We start from the raw sequence: 23,257 nt of genomic DNA, 5'->3' as shown, positions 1-23,257 counted from the left end.
TCTCCTTCTATAAGGAGACTGTTTTCCCTTTTTACTGTGGCAGAATCTTGTTCCTGCTTGTTGGAACCATCTGCCACTAGGTGGTGCTTTTTGCATTCTTCACAGCATAGAACAGTTTACTCTGCTGGCAACTGTTGGATGTATTGGCTGTAATATTTAGCAGATTAAAAATTTTATTGACAGAATAATGTGGGAGATCAGAACTGATATGTGTTTTCTTGCTGAGGTAGACTGTTCAAAGAAGGAAGAGTTCAGTACTGAATTTGCTAGGACCTTCTGAGCTTTGAGCCCGTTTTTTTTTTGTGGGGGGGGAGGCAAGAATACTGGAGTGGGTTGCCATTCCCTTCTCCAGGAGATCTTCCTGACCCAGGAATTGAACCCAAGTCTCCTGCACTGTAGGCAGATGCTTCCCTGGTGGCTCAGCTGGTAAAAGCGTCTGCCTACAATGCGGGAGACCTGGGTTCAATCCCTGGGTCGGGAAGATCCCCTGGAGAAGGAAATGGCAACCCACTCCAGTACTGTTGCCTGGGAAATCCCGTGGACAGGGAAGCCTGGTGGACTGCAGTCCATGGGGTCGCAAAGAGTCATACACGACTGAGCGACTTCACTTTCTTTCATTTTCTGAGCTTTAGCATGTCTGCTTCCCTCTCAGCCTTAGGCTACTGTGTCAAATGTTACTTGAAGCTGCATATAGTTAGGGGCTCAGATTATTGAGGTCTTCTATATGCAAAGCCTCTGGGCTTGTACTTCTCAGTTCTAAGCGTTGCATCTTTCATTGGGAGCTTAGTTCAATGCTTTATCTGAAATTGTCTTCCTGATGCTCTAAAGTTCCAAGAAAAAAATGACTTTATTTATAGGATTTCCTTTTTTACCTCTATAGGTCATAATAGAAGAAATGAAAATATTTGTTTAATGTGTCCTTTCTTAGTGTATTTCCCCCTTTCCTGTCTGTTATTTACATTGCCTTTAGCACTCAGTCCAGCCTATTTACCTTCATCTCTAGCCTGTATATAGTAAGGAATCTGCATTTTGAAGTTTCTTCACTTTTATTCTGGTTGCTTTGTAGCATAATTTCAGTTTGGTTTAATTGCTTAAGGAAAGCCAAACTTATTTTCAGTAATTTAAAATCTGCATGGTATATTATCAAGTGTGAAACAGATCGCCAGTCCAGGTTGGATGCATGAGACAAGTGCTCCGGGCTGGTGCACTGGGATGACCCAGAGGGATGGGATGGGGAGGGAGGCGGGAGAGGGTTTCAGGATGGGGAACACATGTAAATCCATGGCTGATTTATGTCAATGTATGGCAAAAACCACTACAATAGTGTAAAGTAATTAGCCTCAAAATAATAAAAATAAATGACAAAAAGAAATAAAATCTGCATGGTGTTCATATACTAAGTTCTCTGATGTTTTTAAAACAAACAGTACAGTTTCTTCCCCTGCACTGGTGAAGTACTTCAAAAGCCATACGTTTTAATGCTTTCTTTAATCAGTTCATATCATCCAGAAAACCAAAATATTCTTAGGATCCAAAAGGCTAGCCTAATATATTTTCATGAGCAATAAGATGGCCTTGTTTAATTACTGACCATCTCTAAGTTGGTTGGGGACCACTTCCACTTGGATAAGAATCATAGATTTTTCCTTAGGGTTCCCTAGTAAATCCTAATCCCATTTATTCTCTAAATCAAAAAGAACGCTCATCTCTTTAGGAGAGTTCTTTCCTCTCCGAGTCCGCAGCTTCAGGAGGGATATGCGTTGAGCCATTTGAGGGAGTTTGAGGCATTCACCTTGACAGTCATGATCAACCCTCATGTCATAGGAGTTAACCTGATAGTTTCAAGACCCTGAGAAGTCTGGTGGGGATTTGGCATTATTTTCCTAGGGGATTAAAATAGCAATTGTATATTTAGAATTAGCTTAATTTCATGATAAAAATGAATCAATGTTGAACACTGGCATTTACTTTTTCCAATTAGGTAATAAAGTAGACTTGGAGAAGGAGAGACATGTTTCCATCCAAGAAGCAGAATCGTAAGTGTTGTGCTTCTCTTCCTTCCATCAGTCACTCTCTGTAAGAAGTCTTCATCCTTGCACGGTGTTCTTTACCATTTAGTTATTACTCAAACCTTTTAATATAGATTGAGCTATTGGATTCAGTGAAGCGTGTTTACATTGGCAGTTTCTAGACTTTTCATGACATTTAAAGATATTTCACTTTCAATTCTCTTTTTGGTTTCAGTAAAAAGTATAAAAGTGATGCAAAAGAAAACTGCCATGGCCAAATAGTGAGTCACAAAAACTAAAATATTTGGGTTGCAGATTAATTTATAAAAATTTCAAGTCTTACAATATATTTTTATTTAAAAGTTGGTTCTATATATAGAGATATTAAACAGTATATGATCTTAATTTCACTAAACCTGGGTTAATTAGTAATAAGTCACTAAAAGTGCTACTGTTTAAAAAAAAAGTTCAAATAGCAGTTGTGGCAAAAACTTGAAACATTATTTTACATCAATTACTGTTGTTACTTTTCTTTTTAAGGTATGCAGAATCTGTGGGAGCAAAACATTATCACACTTCAGCCAAACAGAACAAAGGAATTGAGGAACTCTTTCTTGACCTTTGTAAAAGTAGGTGTATGGATGTGTGGTGTTTGCTAAATATATATTAAAATAAATGCAATATTATTAAAAATAAAAATGGAAGGGGAATATACAGAATAAAACAGATTTAAGAGATGTAACAACCTGTTGCAGTGGATGGACCTTATGTGGATCCTAATTTGACAAACTAGTGAAAAAGAACATTTGTGAAACAATTGGGACTATATGAACACTCACTGGATATAGATGATCTTAAGAAATATTGTGAATTTTGTTAGGCATGATTATGGTATTGTGGTTATGCCTAAAAATAAATTTTATTTTTTGAAAGTTTTTACCTTTAGAAATCATAATTTATGAATGAAATTTATGTGTCTGGCACATAAATTTTATTTAAAAATAATGGTAGCGATGATTGCCAAGTATGGATGAAAGTGTGTGATAGACATATTGATTTTCATTATGTTTTTCTTTTATGTATGTTTGTGCTTTTTCATATTAAAAAAAGAGAAAGGAAAACGTTTATCATATACAACCTGAAAGTCATTTCTCATATCACCAATAGAACACATACATACTTAGGAAAACTCTAGTCTGTAGAATAATGGGTTGAGATGATATTGTCCTTGAAATTACAAACTCTTTGGAGAACATGATGAAATAATGGTTTTCTCTCTAGAAAAATGTACATATACACAAACTTTGGAGTAAATATAAGTTTTATGTAAACCTGAAGTTCATTTGTAGTTCACCTGGGAGAGTACTTCTCTATATGTAGTCCCCTCATCAGCAGCATTAGCATCATTGAGAATGTGTTAGAAGTGCAGGTTCTTGGGCATTACCCCAAACCTACTGAATTGAAATTCCAGGTGGTGGTTCCCTGAATCTGTGTTTTAATCATCCCTCCTTATGATTCTGATTTATACTGAATTTTGAGAACCACTGCTGCACGTATCAGTCACTAGGAGATCTTGTTAAAATTGTAATTTAATAAAGTGGGTCTTGTATAGGCCTGAACTTCTGTTTTCTAACAGACACCCAAGGGTTAATGACACTAGTCCTTAGACCATACTTTGAGTACTGAGGTTCTAGATCAGTGGCTTGTAAATGTTATATATCACATCTTTATATAAAAAGATTGAGTGTTCTCCATATGTTAATTTAAAATTATAGAACATGTACAAGTGCTTATGTATTTTGTATATTGTAAAACATATATTTAAAAAAATAGAAATTTTGAAAGGTTGGGGGAAACTCTTTTCTAATTTCATCTCAGTGAATTGTCCCATATACCTCAATTTGGAAACCATTGTTCAAAATGAGTCTCTGGACCCAAGTTTAGAACCCTTATTCTGTTCTGAAGACTCTCTTTTCTTTGCTCATCTTTTCAGATATGTGTTTTGCAACTGTTTACTCCTAGTGTGTGTCTTATATTCTCATTTTTCTTAACTGTCTCTCAGAGAGCAAAAGATCTAAATTTTAATGAGGTCTGATTTATCAGTTTTTCTTGATGAGTCATTTTTTGTGTGTCTTACATGAGAAATCTTTGCTAACTCAAAAGTCATAAAGATTTTCTTCTACAGAGATTTCCTCCTATTTAAGAAAAAATCAGTTAATTTATTTTTGGCCATGCTGGGTCTTCGCTGCTGTTTGGGCTTTTCTTCAGTTGCGGAGAGCGGGGGCTACTCTCCGGCTGTGGTCTGCAGGCCTCCCACGGCAGTGGCCCTCCCTGCTGGGAGCGCTGGCTCAGGGCCCGCAGGCTCTGTGGAGCACAGGCTCAGTAGTTGCGCTGCATGGGCTTAGTCGCTCTGAGTCTTGTGGGATCCTCCTGGATCAAGGATTGATCTCCTGCATTGGGATCTACTTCTTTACCAGTGAGCCACCAGGGAAGCCCCTCCTCCTATGTTTTCTTCTAAACATTTTGTTTTACATTTAGGTCTGAAATTAATTTCTTACTAATGTTCACATATGGTGGGAGATACAGATTGAACTTTCATTTTTTACGTGTAAATGTCCAGTTCTAGTACTGTTTCTTAAAAAGATGGTTCTGTGTTCATTCAGTAAACTTGGCACATGTGTTAAAAATCAAGTGACCATATGTATGGGAGTCTGTTTCTGGACCTGTTTTGTTGATCTCTGTATTTCTTCTTTCACCAGTATCTCATTGTCATCATTAGAGCAACTTTCTATTGTATCTTTAAACCAGATAGTGTGAGTCCTCCAGCTTTCTTCTTCCTCCTTCATCCTAATCTCTTTGGTTCTTTCAAATGTACTTGCTTAAAAGTTTTACATTACTTGAAGAATAATCTTGTACCCTAAATATTGCTTGTACTTGGAACAATTTGACCTTCTTTGACATATTTTGAAGGTGGGAAGAGGGGACGACAGAGGATGAGATGGTTGGATGGCATCACCAACTCAAGGGATGTGAGTTTGAGTAAACTCTGGGAGTTGGTGATGGACAGGGAGGCCTGGTGTGCTGCAGTCCATGGGGTTGCAAAGAGTCAGACACGACTAGGCGGCTGAACTGAATTGAACTGACATACTTCTAAGTATATTTGGAAAATCTTAAGGATGACACTTGTATACAGTCATTTGTTCAGATCAAAAACTTGTTTTCTCTGGTGATGTCACTGTGGACAAATACTCTTTGCTATTAATTAGTTGCCTTGTTGGTTCAAAATCTGCTCTCATGATGGTAAACTGACATTAGAGAAACACAAGACTCAGATTGTGGTCCTAAATGATGTCTGCTTTCTCCCCCTCTTAGGAATGATAGAGACAGCACAAGTGGATGAGAGGGCAAAAGGCAATGGTTCCAGTCAGCCGGGAGCTGCAAGGCGAGGTGTACAGATTATTGATGATGAACCTCAAGCCCAGAGCGTTGGCGGAGGGTGCTGTTCTTCTGGATAACTGTTCACCCCTAAGAAAGTAAAAAAAACAAACTGTGGATCATTGCCCTCAACATGAAGACTGCCATATTCCAAGTCACATTATTTTACCGATGGAGTTACAGAATTAACAGTATTTTAAATTACGTTTATAACTGCAGAGACCTTAAGTGCTAAACTTAGTGGAGTTTGTGACCAGAGAATTGGCATTTTCTACAAATGTTAACAAAGCAATTACCAATGGCCTTTTTACATATTTTTTTCTTTAATAAGAAATAATATGCATGTAGAAAAGACCTACTTAAAGGCTTCATTTATATTCTTTTAAATCAGATCTTTATTTAATAACTTATATATGTTGTTGGAATGGTATACATTTTTGCAGTCCTTTGTATTTTGTGGTAGTTTGAACTGTATCCCTTCTAAAGAGCAAACTGTCTTTTGTTTTCTTCTTCTGTCTTTTTTTTTTTTTTTTAATTAGCAGATACCTGAAGTACTATTTTTGCAGGGTTTGCACAGGCCCCTAACTGTCTACTACACTTTGATATACTCTATATACATCCTGTATGCTGAGCTGGTAAAATACAATGTAAATTACATATTAAATATTTTATCTGCTTTTACAAGTGCAAGGTGCAAAAATATATACAGTAGTCTCATTGATGACTGTAAAGTGAATTAACATTTGGTGATAATGCCTAAGCTTTTTGACTCTGATATAAAGGTCATAGCTCCCCTTCACTTCTGTCTTAATTTGAAAGTGGTGTGTTTCAAGTTTCTCATATACTTTACTTGAATTATTGCTGTTGTCCTGTTTTTCGCCTCTAAATCCATCTGATCATTGAGCAACAGCATTTGCCTTTGGGTTTTGGGTTGTTTTGTTCTTTTGTGGGGTTTGCGGGGTTTTTTGTGGGGCGGGGATAAAAGAGATGACTTCTGCCGTTTTTGCTTTAGAATGGTTACCTTAGAAGTATTTGAAGAGCATGCTGAGTTTCACTTCTGCGAAGCTTTAGTTTTCTCTTAGGCTTTATATGAAATGGATTCACTGGTATGAGAAGAGAGGAAGAAGCCCCAGATAGTAGCCGCTCACTAAGACTTTTACACAGCAGCATGTTAGTGGTGGTTTCTGCTCCCGAGGCAGCGCTTCTAGATCCTTCCTGAGCAAATCGTATTTGTTCATTGCTTGCCAGAGATAAACACAGAAAGTTTTGTTTCATTTTGTAAGCGCTATCCTTCTGAATTTCTTTGAAGGGAAACATTTCATGTAATGCAGTTATAGCAAACACTGGAAAGATTTATTATAAAATTATATTCTTGTATACTTTGTAAATTAGTCTCACTAGGTTTTTTTTTCCTTAAGCATAAGACTAAACCTAAATTTGTTAATTTTAATAGAATCAGGCACAGGAAGAACACAAATTGTGTAAATTAACATAAATTGTTCTTGTTCTAATATATATATTTTTCCATTTCTGTCATGCTTGGAAAACTAGTAAATGTTATGTCTAAGATAAAATGAAATGGTCCCTGGATTTACTTCTTATAAGAAGCAGTAGTTATACAATAAAGTTATTAGCTTGAACACTTAAAAGAATATAAAGAAGTTATAGTTACTAAAAAAGTAACTTTCCCAAATGGATTAAAGTTGAATGAATTGCCATCTTGATGTTATGATATTGCAATTTTAACTTAGTATTAAGTATTCTATAAGTCTGCATTTTTACCCTCTTTAATTATTAATCTCTGTCACACTCAACACATGGCTTCTCTGTTGTGTGTGTTGAGGGAGGGTGGGGTGTAAAGAGTTGCCTGGAAGATAAGCTAAAGTTGTCCTCTTTTATGGGATGATCGTACTCTGTGTAGTTTCTTGGTTTCCTGGAGGGAGGCAGGGGGAATTCTGAGTACAGATATTGGGACAAATCGTTTTTGCCTTCCTGGTTATTTTGTCCATAGAGAAAGTCTTGGCTATAGATGTAGTGGGATATAAGCTCTTCTCCATTGGAGTGAAGTATGTTTTTAAAACTAATTAGAGATGAAATTGAGGTTTATTTTAAAAAGTAAAATCAAAAGTCATGATTGGAGAGTTGGACTCTTCGATTTTCGACCCTATATTAATGATATAAAGTCCAGATAGAAACCTCTTCTCCAGAGTTGCCAGGTAATTGGTGAGGTACAACCACTCTATGTTTCTTTCTTTACTCTTCCTTGGTTTCTGTGTATCTTCCTTAACATCAAGCATTTCATTCTTTTTTTCACCTGTAATTTAAACTAATTCAGTAGCAACAATAGATAATATGGTATACCTGACCTTGCTCCAAAGCTCAAAAGTTTTAGGTAGGAATAGAGTGAAAGGGTAGTGAAAGAGGACAAATCAGTTGCCGTGTGTATTCAAAGGAAAGATAAAAAAAAAAATAAACCAAGGCTAAGAAAGTTTTTCTGATACTTGCTTTACCTCCCTAATACATCTTTTGTGTTCTTGTCCTTATAATTGTGCTACTAGGAAGAAGACACAAATTATCATGTGTATTAAAAGTAGTAGGTAGGTAGAACCAATGTATTTTTCAACTAATAAGTGTATACTGTTGGTATATATAAGTTTAAAGTTGGTTTAAGATAGTCATTAAAAAGGCATCCAGATATTTAAAGTATACAATCATAGTTTCTGTAATGACGATGGGTATTCTGCTTGTTTTGCATTGTGATTATAGAGGAAGATTATTGTTTTTAAAAATACACATTTCACAATTTGGGGGTAAACAGTAATCTGAAAAGAGCATCACATTATCATATGAAATGTTATGGCTGTAACAGCTAAATTAAAATCTTTTTAAAAATATTAGCTTGTATGTTATTAGTAATTACTTTTTATTTGGCATTAAAATAAAAGCAGAATATTTCATTATTAGATTTTTATTAAGAAAAAGAGAAGGAAGGTAGTAAGTAGAATGAAAGGTAGATAGGAAATTCTACAAACTTACAATTTTTAAAATCATTTTAAAAATTATAGTACTTTTAACAGATAGTTTCTAAATAAGGCAAATTATGCATTGTGCCAAATATTTAGAACATTAAAAATGAGTTGTTACACTGCTTATTTCTTTTAACCCATAATTTGCAGTTTTCTGTATTACAGATGCTACCAGGGGTCTAGATCATTGATCTTAGGTTATCTTCAGACGACACAACTTACATTCTAGAGGGGTTGACCCATGCCTTTGACTTGACATTTACCTTCTGACTTCTGTTTGCCATTACAGTTTTTTAAAGTGGATACTTTAAAAGTATCTCTATATCTAAAAGAAGATGTGTTTTTTAAAGTAGATACCAAAAAAAAGTAGATACAGTGTAACAAAGAGGGAATACTTAATTTGTAACCATTTAAAATGTTGAGATCTTCTGGAAAATGGGGTAGATAGTAATGACCAGCAAGAACCTTACAATAATTTCTAAAGATAAGAGAACCTAAATAGATCCTTAAGTGTTCTTTTCTAAATTATAAATTGCATTACCTAGATTTTAATAACTAAAAGCTGGGATTCATTGAATTTGTACATTTACTTGATTTCATAATAGTCATTGATTCTAGTAAGCTGCTGTTCTATAATTTTTTATCAACTAAAACTAATAATATATTTGGTGTTGTGGGCTAAAATTCATGCTATCCATATGTCTGACTTTGATAGCTTTTCCCTTTTCAAGAAAACTATAATTTTGAGCAAATTTTCCTACATGTAAGTATTTTAGTATTAATCACATGTAATGAAGAAATGTAGAAATACTCTTAAACGTTTGCAATTTTAAGCAGACTGCTTTGCTTCTAAACAAATGCCACTTTGGCAGATCTTCAGCACTGCTTGGGCTGTCTGGGATTTACATATAATCTCTCTTCTAAGGAAGCTGAATGTGCTTCTGGGTGTTAACCTTTCTACTGCAGCATCTTTTCTGCAGTAGGTAATGAACATGGCATGGTGCATGGCACACCCAGAAAGAATCTTATTTAAAGCATCTGGTCCTCCAAAATAATGCACATATTTCCGAGTGCAATGGATTAAAGCCAAAGGATGAGCACACCTACTTAAATGATCTTTATTGTCATAATATCAGTTCTCTCTGATTTTGGTACTTCCTGGCGACTGAATCATTTCTTCATTATCAAATACTCAAGAAACAGCTTATGTGATTTCCTTAAATTTGAGCTTGTGTGGAGCAATGAGAGAAAGGTGAGGGATAGCAGGGGTAAAGTATGATGATGATGAAAAACAGACAACAGTGGTATTTGGTAAACTATACCTTTAGTGGTGGGTTTCTCTGGGGGTCAGTGGTAAAGAATCCGCCTGCCAATGCAGGAGATGTGGATTTGATTGCTGGGTCAGGAAGATGCCCTTGAGAAGGAAATGTCAACCCACTCCAGTATTCTTGCATGGGAAATGCAATGGACAGAGGAGCCTGCTGCAGTCCATGAGGTCACAAGGAGTCAGACACAACTTAGTGACTAAACAACTCAACAGTCTTTGGTGGTAGCAAGCTATTTTAAGGAAACCATCATATGAAGTACTTTCTAGAAGTATAAAAGTTCCTCATTTTGTATTTAATTACATATGACTATATTCTAGGAAAAAAATTAAAAATACAGATATTGTAGAAGTGCCACTAGGGTACCTCAGAGTGTATACTCTTCAGTCACCTTTTCTTTATGCATTTACATACATATATATTTACCTGTAGAAATATATAATTTTGTGCATTTTTACATATTGTAGTGTCTTACTATGCATATGTTTTGCAACTTGCTTTTTTTCCTACCAAAATGTCTAGATTTTACATTACAGTATATACAGATTTTCATTTTCTTCCAAATCTCTCTGGGTGTGTTTTGCCTTTTTATATAACTTCTGACTCTCCATAAAACCTCTAGAAACTTCCCTGGCAGTCTGATGATTAGGATTCCTCGCTCTCAATTGCAGGGAGCACATTTAGGTCACTGGTGTAGTCAGGGAACTGGGATCCCACATGCCACATGGCCTAAAAACAAACAAAAAAAACTTCCCCAGAGGAGTCTGGCCAATTAGGTGGATTCCATTAGAATCATAGAATTTAAATGCAAGGCAGGACTTGACTTAGAATCCGGGTTTCTTTTAAGCATGTGAATCAAGAAATTAGACATCTGCCTACAATTCATTTGAAGTATTTTACTTTTGGCCTACTGTTGACTAATATATAAAATTCAGGAGTTTAGCAGATTTTTCTTTATTCGGAATAAGTTTTTATTTGAGGAAAGAAGGAAAAAGGGGAAGGTATAGTTGATAGGAAAAAGAGGACAAGTGAGTATTTATACAGCTTTGAGCATTACATAACACAAGACTTCGTGCCACCAAAAATTGAAAACCTGGTTAATTTGTGTCATTAATACAGAATGAAAAATGAAAATCTTTCTTCAGGTCTCCACCTCCCCCACCATCCCTCTTTAGCGGTAACTTGTTAACAACTTGGTATGTGTCTGTATCTAATATATAAATGTTTTAGTTTATCTTTGGTCTTTATAAATATTCAGTTCCCTGAAAGCAATTTCTTGTTGAGTTGTAAAGTCGTGTGTGACTCTGTGATGCCATAAACTGCAGTACATCAGGCTTCCCTGCCCTTTGCTGTCTCCCAGAGTGGGCTGAAACTCCTGTCCATTGACTTAGTGATGCCATCCAACCATCTCATTCTCTGTCACCCCCTTCTCCTACAGTCCATGGGGTCTCAAAGATTTAGACATGACTGAAAGTGTTAGTCGCTGAGTCGAAAGCAATTTCTACCCTATGTCAAATTCTGCCCTCAATCAATGGACCAACTTTCCAAGAACAAATCGGAATCATACCTTTTAAAAGAAAGTTAAATCAGTGATGACAGTTCCTGAACTAGAAGTTAAGTACCTGACTTTTAAGATGTTGTACATTTTGTAAATTAAGCTTAAGAGGTAACTAGCATTCTGGGGAAGTCCATAAATTATTGGTTTTGCCCCCTTTGGAAATAGGGCTAGGAAAAAGGGGTGAGGAAGTCCAAAGTCCTTGATACGAGTGTAATTTTTGGCATATTTTCCTGCTTGAAAAGTATTGTAATGTCCCCAACAATTACTTTATGAGTACTTCTCTGCACTGTCAAGGTTATAGCTAAGCATGTGTGCTGAGACATAAATGTGTGTGCTCCAGAACAACAGATTTATTCATATTTGACTTTTAATGAAAACAATTCAGACAGCAAGTTAAGCACAAGTTTACATGATTTTGTTGTTTCCATATGGTATTTTTAAAAATTTAAAATATGTTCTCTGTTCATCATGACTCAATTTCATTCATTCATTGAGTGCCCAGAGCATGCACAGGGGAACCAGACTTTCTTTATAGTTAGAGCTTGGAGATGGGGAACTGATTACCATTGCCCATAGTCTAGGATATAAATGGTTTATTTGTGGGTATGAGGTCAACCAAGCACATGTTCACATTCTGTTTGATCACATAGATAGGTACTGGTCAAACTTGTGCAGTAATTAGAGTGACAGTAGTTGGAGATGATAAGTGAATTTGCGGTAAAGCTGAACAGAATTTTGGGTCTTGGCAAACAGTACATTTTCTAGCCAGATTAAAATAGAATAACAAGTTTTCTAGTCTTAAGTGGCAATTAAGTCCTCAAGTCCTTATTACTTTTCCAAATTTTGTGGTAGCACTGAAGAAACATGTCTTTTGATTGTTACACAGCTTTTTTCTTTAATCTTAAAAATGTATTTAAAAAAGCAATTGTTTCTTTTCCTTTGACGGCTGTTCCCTTGTTATCAGATAGTAATCCAGGACACAGTCCATTCCTGAGTGCCAGTAAACCCTTCTGGGGACTGTAATGTGATGTGACGTGTATTTTTTCTTCTGGCTGCGTTGGGTCTTCACTGCTGCGCGTGGTACTCTAGCTGTGCACAGGCCGCTCGTTGCAGTGGCTTCTCTCGGGGTGGAGCACGGGCTCTGGGGGCGTGGACTTCAGCAGTTGTGGCTCAGTAGCTGTGTTAGTTGTTCTGTGGCATGTGGGATCTTCCCGGGCCAGGGATCAAGCCTGTGTCCCCTACAGTGGCCGGCAGATTCTTAACCACCAGACCACCAGGGAACTCCATAATGTCTATTTCTAAAGGCACTTTCCAATTGAGGAGTATGGGTTGCCTTTTTCCTTCCTGAAATTGAAGATACAGGCCAGAAAGACACCTTAATGAATACCAGGATTTCCTAATACTCTTTCCAGTGCCTTCTAAGAATATTTTTGATATTGCAGTGTATTATTAAAGTTATCTATGTCTCTTCTTGGTCCTCTTGGGGAGAAAACAAAGTCAAATCATTGATTTTTGTTTTTAAGAAAAACTATTCCATGAACCAGTTATCAAGAAGTAACTTCTTATCGGCATTAATTCACAAAACATGAATACTTTTAATAATCTAGTGATAGCTCTTCAAAATGTAAGAAGCCTGTAAAGGAAAAACTATCATAAGAACAAGAGGCTTTGAGACTTCTGGCTGTCTCCTGGGTAACGAAGTTATTCCTCTTATCCAAATACTATGCAATATAAGCTCCTCCCTCCCCATTTTGAGTCCCATGTTGGTATTATGAAACCTGAAAATGCACTTTAGCTGAAGAAGTGGCATTTAGTAGTTCCTCCCCGTCAAAGGTCTTACGGTCAACAGTAGTGGACCAAGAAATCTATTTATTAAGGACATAATCCAGGATGCACTTTGTTGAAGATTGCCAGGTGTAGCGTTGTTCGTTTACTGAGAACTTACCTTTAGTGTGTTGCCTTGAGGTTGCCATGTGACAGTCTAGTTCCTCAGCATTTGACTCACTGCTTTGCCGGAACTACAGCTGTGCCTCTTGCAATAAAAAATTCAAGAATTATTAACTGGATATAGAATTATTTACAAAATAATCACCATACATGAGCAGTTCTCATCTATGAAAGGTTTAACAAAATATTCTAATACATGGGGGCGGGAAGGGGGAATTATCTTAAATGCAGAACTAAAAGCTAAAGTTCAAGAGTTGTGTTGATCGAGAGCTTCATTCAATCTGGTAAGTAAGTGACTTGTCTTTTCCTATGAACAGTGAATCTAGGAATATAGGTGCGTTTAATTAGAGAAATAAAATTTGGCAAGATTTGTGACTCAGAATATTAGAAGGCAAAAATAGCTACTTAAAAACATACCATCAAAGAATCGGAATATTTGTGGCAGTGCTAAAAAAGGAAGTGAAGGAGCTCTAAGCTCTGCTTTTTTTCTTTTTAAAGGAAAAAAAGCTTGCATTTAATAATAATAGAGACATTTGAGTATGTCCCTCGCCTAATAATAACTTCTACTAACAATATTTAAAGTCAGTTTTAATATTATTAGGGAAGACTGAGATAAGTTCTGTGATCTTTAGTTACTAAGATTAACTAATACCTTAGTCAGCTCTTCCCTGCCCCTCAATTACAGTCTTCCTCCATGATAACTAAATTACAGAGAAGCTTCCAGCCACTTGGCATTTCTGCCATGAATTCTCAATTTTTCATATGCAACAAGTTCTGCTAATGCTGTCCTTGAATTTCCTGACCATCTTTGCTCTCTCTTTTTTTTTGGTGGTGATGGCAGGGTCTTTCTGAAGCTGATATGACACTGCCTGTTATCTTTTGGAAACACTTGAACTAGAGAATTCTAACCATGTCTCACCATTTTTGCCCTAAGATTAAAAACTGGGTGGAAGTTAGTATCCTCAAATTCTTAATTTCTAATAGAAAAGGATTTTTTTTTAATGTTTCTAACTTCAGTATTTCAAGGTGATTTAGCTGCTGTTGTTTCCTGGTTACTTTGCAGTTAAAAATGCACATGCCAGTTACTTATAATTAATTCAGTACATTTTAACGGGATATTCAAAGCAGATCACTACACTTACTATATTAACTGAATTTTTATGCTATTTTAATGTACACACCAAGAAATACTAAAAGAAAAGTTTGCATGTACCTGATAGCCACGCCCCCCGCCCCCCGCCCCCAACTGAGAATTAAACAGTGAATGAACAGGAAAAGAGGTAGAAGGTAAAATAAATTTGAGTCATAACCTCAGGTTGTCATTTACACCGATTAGCCTTGTAGATGGACATTTATCTACAGGCATACCTTGTTTTAGTGAGCTTTTGCTTTATTGCACAAAGTTTTTTGTTTTTTCACAAATTGGAGGTTCCCGGAGACCCTGTTGTTGAGGAAGTCTATCAGCATGATTTTTCTAAAAGCATTTGCTTACTTTGTGTCTGTTTCACATTTTGGTAATTCATATTTCAAGCTTTTTCAATATTATTATATTTGTTACAATGATTTGAGATCAGTGATCTTTGTTACTATTGGCAATTTTTGGTGTATTTTAAAGTTGTTATGTACTTTTTTTTAGACATAATGCTATTGCTCACTTAATAGACTACAGTATGGAGTAAAAAGTTTTATATGCACTGGGAAATCAAAAATGACTCACTTTATTGCCATATTTGCTTTATTTTGATGGTCTGGAGTGGGACCTGCAATATCTCTGAGGTCTGCCTGTATTTATCTAAATAAGAAATAATGAAAACTAATTGCACTTATATTATTTGAATGTTGTGGTCAGGATTCATATCTTGGTCTTATGAACTCATTGGTTAGATTTCCAAATCTCAGTTGCCTGCCTTTAATGGTCTTTGATAGTAATCTTAGAATACTAGCACATTTGAAAATTTATGCCTCAGTTTTTAGGAGTTGGGAGTGTGAAATATATACAGTCAATAAAAGATCTAAGGGATATTTGTCCACTGTAAAATACAAGGAAGAATCAATTACTGAAGAAGTGAAAGAACCTTATCATGAGGAAGAGCCTTAGAGTTAAGCTGAGGGATAGTATCTTAAGTCCCTGTGAGGAAAATCTACAAATATTTATTCATTTTGGCTGGGCAGTGTTTTTTTTGTTTGTTTCTTTTAAAGTTTATTTATTGAAGTATAGTTGATTTACAATGTGGTGTTAGTTTCAGGTGTATAGTGAGTGAAGTGATTCAGTTTTATATATATATATATGCCTATTTATTCTTAATTTTATATTTCTTTCCTGGATGTGTATTTTTATCTATAGGTATGAAAACAGGCATTTGAGCTACTTAAAATATTAAACATATGGAAATTGCTTTGTATGTTTTTTGGTTGGGCAGTTTTCAGACCTGCTTTCTGGGGAGTTGGGGAGGTCACTAGTACCTAGTGGTTGGGATTCTGGGCTTTCACTGCTGTGCCCAGGTTCAGTCCCTGGTGGAGGACCTGAGATCCCACAAGTCATGCCCTCCCACCCCTGCCCCAGAAAAGCTGCCTTTTGTTTATACTTTGTGGAATTTTCATCTTATTTCACTGTATCACACAATTATTGCTACTTTACTTCACCTAATGAAAATTTTAATTGGGAAGTTACAATTTTTAACCACATTTGAAAATGATCTGGGGAAGGAACATTTGCTTTATCATGTGAAATTCTGATTTTGTGCGGTATTTTAAAGAAGGACACATGACTGATTTATTCTCCTGATATCCAGGTAACTGGTGTACTTTGGAAATATTTTAATAAGATCTCTAACTATAAGAAGACTGATTTTCTTGTATATGGAATTTAATCTTCTGTTTTGTGCATGTAAACATCTTTGGTTTAGATCTATGTGATGTTAAGCTTTAATGGCCATTTCCCCCATCATGTTATACCTAGTGTGTATAGTTGTTACATGAAATCATACATACCTTTGGGAAAACTGTTATAGACAATGAATGAATATTATCAAGGATGTTTAAGCAAAATGGAGACTAAAATTTTTACTTTTTGCCAGCAATTTCATATGTAAATCCAAGACAAAATCTTACAAGCTTTGAAAGGCCTACTTTATTGCAAAATATATATGTGACACTTTACTTAAAAAGTTACTGTAGTAGGAGAAAGGAATTAGATGCTATGAATGGGTAGAACTGCTAAATTTCTTTTTAGAAGGAAATCAGTTTTGGTTTCATTTGTGAATGAGACCTGGAAAAAGAGATATGAGTGAATCATCACTGAGACAGGTTGAGAATTTAGCAGGCACTTCATGTTTTTGTTTTCATAATAAAGAGTCAGCCATAAACCGTTCTATGCAGAGGATTTTACTGGTGCTCTGAAAAGTGTACAAAATGCACTACTATAATTCATGTCCTCAAGGAACTTAAAAATCTAGGGGAAAATTATGTAACATGTGAGGGCATTCAGAGACATTAAGAATGGAGGAGGAGGTAAATTTATAGAAGAGAGTAAAAGGCTTCAGAGAGTCACCTGAAAGGAGCACCCTAAAACTAATAGTCACTGGGTATAGAATTAGTCACAGAAACTAAAGGCTTTCATTTACACAAATAATAGGCTATTCAAAGATGTAATTGAAGAAAAGTCCCCTTTTAAGTGCCTAGGAATAAACAGTATGCAAGACTACAAAAAGAAAACCATGTTTTTTCTGAAAAGAAAGTTCAAGTACTTGAAAAGGCATATCGTATTCTTGGATAGGAAGACTTAACATACATGCCAGTTATTTGTAAATTATTCGATAAACTTAATGCAACCCCAATAAAACTGTCAGGATTTCCTAAAACTAGAAAGCTGATTCCAGACTTCCCACGAAAAAGAAGCAAGAATAGCCAAGAAGACTCTGAGAAAGCAACAAAGGCAGACTAGTCTTACAAAATTTTAAACTAGAGAGCACTAATAATTAGAAGAATTTGGTACTGACATATGACTGGTCAGATCTTTAGAGCAGAATAGAAGGGTAAAAAATAGACCCAGATAGGGTAATTTAGCACAAGGCAAAGATGACATTTCATTTCAGTGGGGGAGAATATGGTTTAACTTATTAAAGATACTAGGACATCTGATAGCTATTTGGAGGATAAATAGTTGGATTCATATCTCATACCAAAATAAAACCCAGCTTTAAATGTAAAACTGAAATGTTTAAAGTACCTGAAGAAATCATGGGGAAAATTTTTAAACATTTTAGTGTGGTGAAGGCTTTTCTAAATTTGATATAAAATCCAGAAACAACAAAGATAGATTTTCACTATAAATTTATAACTGATAAATCATACACTATATAAAAAAATACTTCATGGCAGAACCCACTGTAAAGAAAAATGACAGGTGTAGAGAAAATATCTGCAAATCATGTCATGCTTTGCTTAATATATAAAGAACTCCTAGAATTCAATAAGAAAGCATTCAACAGTCCAAAAGAAAAAAGGTCCAAACTGTAAACAGAGTTTTCACAGAAAAGGATATGAACAACTTAAACTGGAAAAAAAAAAAAAAGTTCAGCTTCACTATTAAGAGAAATACAAAATAAAACTATATCAAGAAACTATTTTTTAACCTATTTGAACAAGAAAGACTTTTTAATGTTTCTAAAACACGCTTGTATCCTAGATATCATTGGTTAGAATTGAGGAACAATTATTTTTGCTGGTAGAGGTATAAACTAAAACAACCACTGAGGATGGTGTGCTGTGCCTTATGGATATACTCACTCAACCACCAGTTTGCCCGCCTAGTCAGAGAAGTTGAGAGAGAAATACATTTCCCAGATTCTTTGTGTGTGTGTAGCTAGGGTTCTGGAAGCTAATTAGGTTTTCTCAATTAAATGTTCTCTGCATGATTTGAAAAGAGAAATGAGGCAAAGGCCATTTTCTGGAGGTCTTTGAATGTTGCAAAATTATGTATGATCGCAGAGATAGTAGCTCCCCTGGTGAATTTGTTTTGTATCAAGGTGGGATTAATCCTGGGAAACTCAACCTAGATTCCCCAACCTTGCTCCTTCAGCCCTTCCACTGAATTTGTAAGCACCAAATTCCCTATAACAAGTGCCTTCCTGTTTTAAGTATCTATAATGGTTTCTGTTTGCTCCATGGAAAACTGACTGATCAATTTGGGAGTAGCAATCAGAATTGTAAGGGCATTTCCTTTTGACCTAGTCTAGGAATATATCCTATAGATATGCTTGTATATGAAGGAAATGAGTTTGTACAAGATTTTCCAATGCATTATTTATAAATCTTCATCAATAGGGGAATTGTAAAGTCAATTATAGTTCTTATATATAATATAATTCTGGGTAGCTAGCTAGAAAAAAGAATTAGAAAGCTTTGTGTGTTTAAAAGAAACAATCAACAGGGCATCAGTTCAGTTCAGTCGCTCAGTCATGTCTGACTCTTTGCGACCCCATGGACTGCAGGACGCCAGGCCTCCCTGTCCATCACCAACTCATGGAGTTTACTCAAACTCATGTCCATTGAGTTGGTGATTCCATCCAACCATCTCATGCTCTGCCGTCCCTTTCTCCTCCCGCCTTCAGTCTTTCCCAGCATCAGGGTCTTTTCAAATGAGTCAGTTCTTCACATCAGGTGGCCAAAGTATTGCAGTTTCAGCTTCAGCATCAGTCCTTCCAATGAATATTCAGGACTGATTTTCTTTAGGACGGACTGGTTGGATCTCAAGAGTCTTCTCCAACACCACAGTTCAAAAGCATCAATTCTTTGGTGCTCAGCTTTCTTTATAGTCCAACTCTCACATCCACACATGACCACTGGAAAAACCATAGCTTTGACTAGACAGACCTTTGTCAGCAAAGTAATGTCTGCTTTTTAACATGCTGCCTAGGTTAGTCATAGCTTTTCTTCCAAGGAGCAAGCGTCTTTTAATTTCATGGCTGCAGTCACTGTCTGCAGTGATTTTAGAGCCCCCCAAAATAAAGTTTGTCACTGTTTCCACCGTTTCCCCATCTATTTGCTGTGAAGTGATGGGACCAGATGCCATGATCTTAGTTTTCTGAATGTGGAGCTTTAAGCCAACTTTTTCACTCTCCTCTTTCACTTTCATCAAGAGGCTCTTTAGTTCTTTGCCTTCTGCCATAAGGGTGGTGTCATTTGCATATCTGAGGTTATTGATATTTCTTCCGGCAATCTTGATTCCAGCTTGTGATTCAGCCCAGCGTTTCTCATGATGTACTCTGCATAGAAGTTAAATAAGCAGGGTGACAATATACAACCTTGACGTACTCCTTTCCCTATTTGGAACCAGTCTGTTGTTCCATGTCCAGTTCTAACTGTTGCTTCCTGACCTGCATATAGATTTCTCAAGAGGCGGGTCAGGTGGTCTGGTATTCCCATCTCTTTAAGAATTTTCCAGTTTGTTGTGATCCACACAGTCAAAAGTTTTGTCATAAAGCAGAAGTAGGTGTTTTTCTGGAACTCTTTTGCTTTTTTGATGATCCAACAGATGTTGGCAATTTGATCTCTGGATCCTCTGCCTTTACTAAATCCAGCTTGAATATCTGGAAGTTCACGTTGATGTACTGTTGAAGCCTGGCTTGGAGAATTTGAGCATTACTTTACTAGCATGTGAAATGAGTGCAGTAGTTTGAGCATTCTTTGGTATTGCCTTTCTTTGGGATTGGAATGAAAAATGATGTTTTCCAGTCCTGTGGCCACTATTGAGTTTTCCAAATTTGCTGGCATATTGAGTGCAGCACTTTCACTGCATCATCTTTTGGGATTTGAAAGAGCTCAGCTGAAATGCCATCATCACCTACACTAGCTTTGTTTGTAGTGATGCTTCTAAGGCCCACTTGACTTCACATTCCAGGATGTCTGGCTCTAGGTGAGTGATCACACCATCGTGATTATCTGGGTCATGAAGATATTTTTTGTATAGTTCTTTGTATTCTTGCCACCTCTTCTTAATATCTTCTGCTTCTGTTAGGTCCATAACATGCCCATGTTTGCATGAAATGTTCCCTTGGTATCTCTAATTTTCTTGAGATCAACAGGGTATATTACTTGAGAAAAAAAAAAGCCAGGGGGCAGAATTATGTATACTGTTTTAAAAAATTATCTTTGTTGAAGTATAATAGACAAAAAAAATACATATTTAAAGTGTGCAATTTGACACATTTGACCTAGAAACCGTGATCACATAGATAATGAATATACCCATCACCCCCAACAAAGTTCCCTTATGCATCTTTGTAATCCTCTCCCTCACATGCTTGCTTTGCAACAGATTAGTTTGAATTTTCTAGAATTTTATATGAATGGAATCAAACACTGTGTATACTTTTGAGTCTGGCTTCTTTCATAACTATGAAAGAATAATTATGAATAATAATTATTACTCTGCATAATTATGTTAAGACTCATCCATGTTGTTGCGTTTATTCCTTTTTTTTTTTTTTTTGCTAAGTAATATCCTTTTGTATGCACGTACTACTTTTTGTTTATTCATTCATTTGTGGATGGACGTTTGGATTGTTCTCCATTTGTGGTTATTAAAATAAAGCTTCTATAAACATTAGTATACAAATCTTTGTAAACACAGATGCTTTTATTACTCTTGGGAAACTACCTAGGGGTAAAATGGCTAGATTATTTGGTAGGTGTGTATTTAACTTTTCAAGAAACTGTCAAAGTGTTTTGCAGAGTAATTTTACATCCCTACCACCAGTATGAAAGTTTCAGTTCTCCACATCCTTGCCACCACTTTATATATGGTCAATTTTTTAAATATACCTTTTAATAGGTAATGACAAATGCTGTTGTATGTTTTTCATATGCTTATTTGACTTCTGTATATCTTCTTGGTTATATGTCTGTTCAGATTTTTTGCCCATATTTTATTTAGTTAGTTTTGAGATTCTTTATGTATTCTGGATACAAGTCATTTATCAGACACATGATTTGCAAACTCTTCCTCCTGGCTTGGCTTGCCTTCTCATTCTCTCTCAAAGAACAGAAGTTTTAAACTCTTCTCTGGATTGTGCTTTGGTATAGTTTCTAAGAACTCTTTGCTTAGCTTATGGTCACAAAGATTTTTCTCCAATGTATTCTTCAAAAGGTTTGTGATTTTAGGTTTTACATTCAGGTCTATGATTCATTTGGAGTTATTTTCTGAATATGGTTCAAGGTAAATATTAAAGTTTTTTGTCAAATTACTGCATTACCATTTGTTGACAAGACTGTTGTTATTTATACCTTTGTTGAAAATCAGTTGCCCACCTAATGGGTGGTTCTACTTCTGAACATTGGTTTGTCTATCTTAATGCCAATACCACACTGTACTGATTATTGTAGTTTTATAGTTGGTCTTGACATCAAGTAGTGTTAGTCTCCAACTTTTTTCTTTTGCAAAATTGTTTTTGTCCATTCTAGTTTCATTCCCTTTTTATCTTTTTAAAAAATTCTTTTTTTTTCATTTTGAGGGGGGTCATTCAGTTTCATATGAATTTTAGAATCAGCTTATTAATTTTTATAAAATTATTTTTTAAAAAACCTTACTAGAATTCTGATTAGGATTGCAATCAATCCATAGATTGATTTGGGAAGAGTTGCCGTCTGGTAATGATTGAGTCTTTGAATCCATAAAGGTAGGATAGCTCTCTATTTAGGTGTTCTTTAATTTCCTTAAGCAACATTTTGTAGTTTTTAGTGTACAGGTCTTTTACCAGAGGTATTCATAAATATTTCATGTTTTTGATGGTATTGTAAATAATATTTTAAATGTAATTCATTTACATTTAAAAATGTAGTTTTTCATTGCTAACATAGAAACAAGGCTTCCCAGATGGCTCAGTGGTAAAGAATCTGCCTGCCAAGCAGGAGATGTCGGTTTGATCCCTGGATCAGGAAGATCCCCTGGAGGAGGACATGGCAACCCACTCCAGTATTCTTGCCTGGGAAATCCCATGGACGGAGCAGCCTGGCGGGCTTCAGTCCTCGGGGGGATGGAAAAGAATCAGACATGACTTAGTGACTAAACAACAGCAGCAATATATAGAAATATTTGATTTTTCTGTATTGAACTTGCATCCAACAACTTTGCTGAGCCCACTTATTAGTTGTAATAACTTCTTTGTAGATTACATAGGATTTTTTTATATAGGTATTATATCTTCAGTGAATGAAGACAATGAGATTTCTTTCTAATTTGGATGTTTTTACTTCTTTTTCTTGTCTTCTTGCACTGGCAATGTTGAATAGAAGTGATCAGAAATGACATTTTGTCTTGTTCCTGATCCTTTTGTTGTTGAAAAAAAGGGTAACTATACATATTTGCCTCTATAAACCTAGAATATCTCCAAAAAGTTACATTAAAATTTGATAATATTGGTTGCTCCTGAGGAGAAAAGCTGAATTGGACGGGGAAAGGGATGAGAAGCAAACCTCTTTTTATAGGTTTTTTTGTTTTGTTCTTTTTTTATTTTATTCTTAAGAAGCAAACTTCTTACTGGACACTTTTTGGTATATTTTAATGTAGGAGCCATCAGATACAAATCTTAATTTATGATGGGGTTATGATAAACCCTTCAAGAGTTGAAAATATTGTAAGTCAAAAACATGCCTTTAAAATACCTAACTTGCCCACCATCATAGCTTAGCCTAACCTATCTTAAATATGTTTGAAACGCTTACATTCGCCTACAGTTGGGCAAAATCCTCTAACATAAAGCCCATTTTATAGCAGTGCTGAGTAGCTCATGTAATTTATTGACTACTGTGCTGAAAGTGAACAATAGGATGATTGGGTACAGAATGGTCATTGTAAGCTGATCAGTTATTTCCCCCTGTGAGTGTGTGCTGGTGGGTACTGTGGCTCACCCACTGCCCCAGAGAGAACCACATGTGGCCAGTCGGGGAAACGACCAC

At 35.8% G+C, this 23,257-nt stretch overlaps 1 protein-coding gene and 1 long non-coding RNA gene across 3 annotated transcripts in view; one reads left to right on the top strand and one right to left on the bottom strand.

The window, feature by feature from the left end:
- The window catches only part of RAB21 (RAB21, member RAS oncogene family), a 30,602-nt gene extending 18,226 nt beyond the window's left edge, over nucleotides 1–12,376 (top strand). The window contains exons 5-8 of one of the 2 annotated variants that reach the window (XM_043446279.1): nucleotides 1,982–2,036; nucleotides 2,245–2,290; nucleotides 2,550–2,638; nucleotides 5,382–5,414. In XM_043446279.1, the coding sequence (XP_043302214.1) occupies nucleotides 1,982–2,036; nucleotides 2,245–2,290; nucleotides 2,550–2,612 (164 nt within the window). In that variant the 3' untranslated portion in view covers nucleotides 2,613–2,638; nucleotides 5,382–5,414. Of the gene's footprint in view, nucleotides 1–1,981; nucleotides 2,037–2,244; nucleotides 2,291–2,549; nucleotides 2,639–5,381 lie in introns of both variants that reach the window. The other variant, XM_043446278.1, reaches the window with a different exon arrangement.
- Nucleotides 12,377–12,541: 165 nt separating this feature from the next.
- LOC122427084 overlaps nucleotides 12,542–23,257 on the bottom strand; it is a 41,395-nt gene continuing 30,679 nt past the window's right edge. Inside the window, exons 2-3 of the long non-coding RNA XR_006265352.1 lie at nucleotides 13,299–13,385; nucleotides 12,542–12,697 (exon numbers count right to left, since the gene is read on the bottom strand). This is a non-coding gene — a long non-coding RNA (uncharacterized LOC122427084). The remainder of the gene's footprint in view (nucleotides 12,698–13,298; nucleotides 13,386–23,257) is intronic.

The sequence above is a fragment of the Cervus canadensis genome, chromosome 25 (genome assembly GCF_019320065.1).
Source record: "Cervus canadensis isolate Bull #8, Minnesota chromosome 25, ASM1932006v1, whole genome shotgun sequence".
Lineage (NCBI taxonomy): Eukaryota > Metazoa > Chordata > Mammalia > Artiodactyla > Cervidae > Cervus > Cervus canadensis.
The sequence above is the reverse complement of the archived record's forward strand: the minus strand, read 5'-3'. Positions and strand labels throughout refer to the sequence as shown.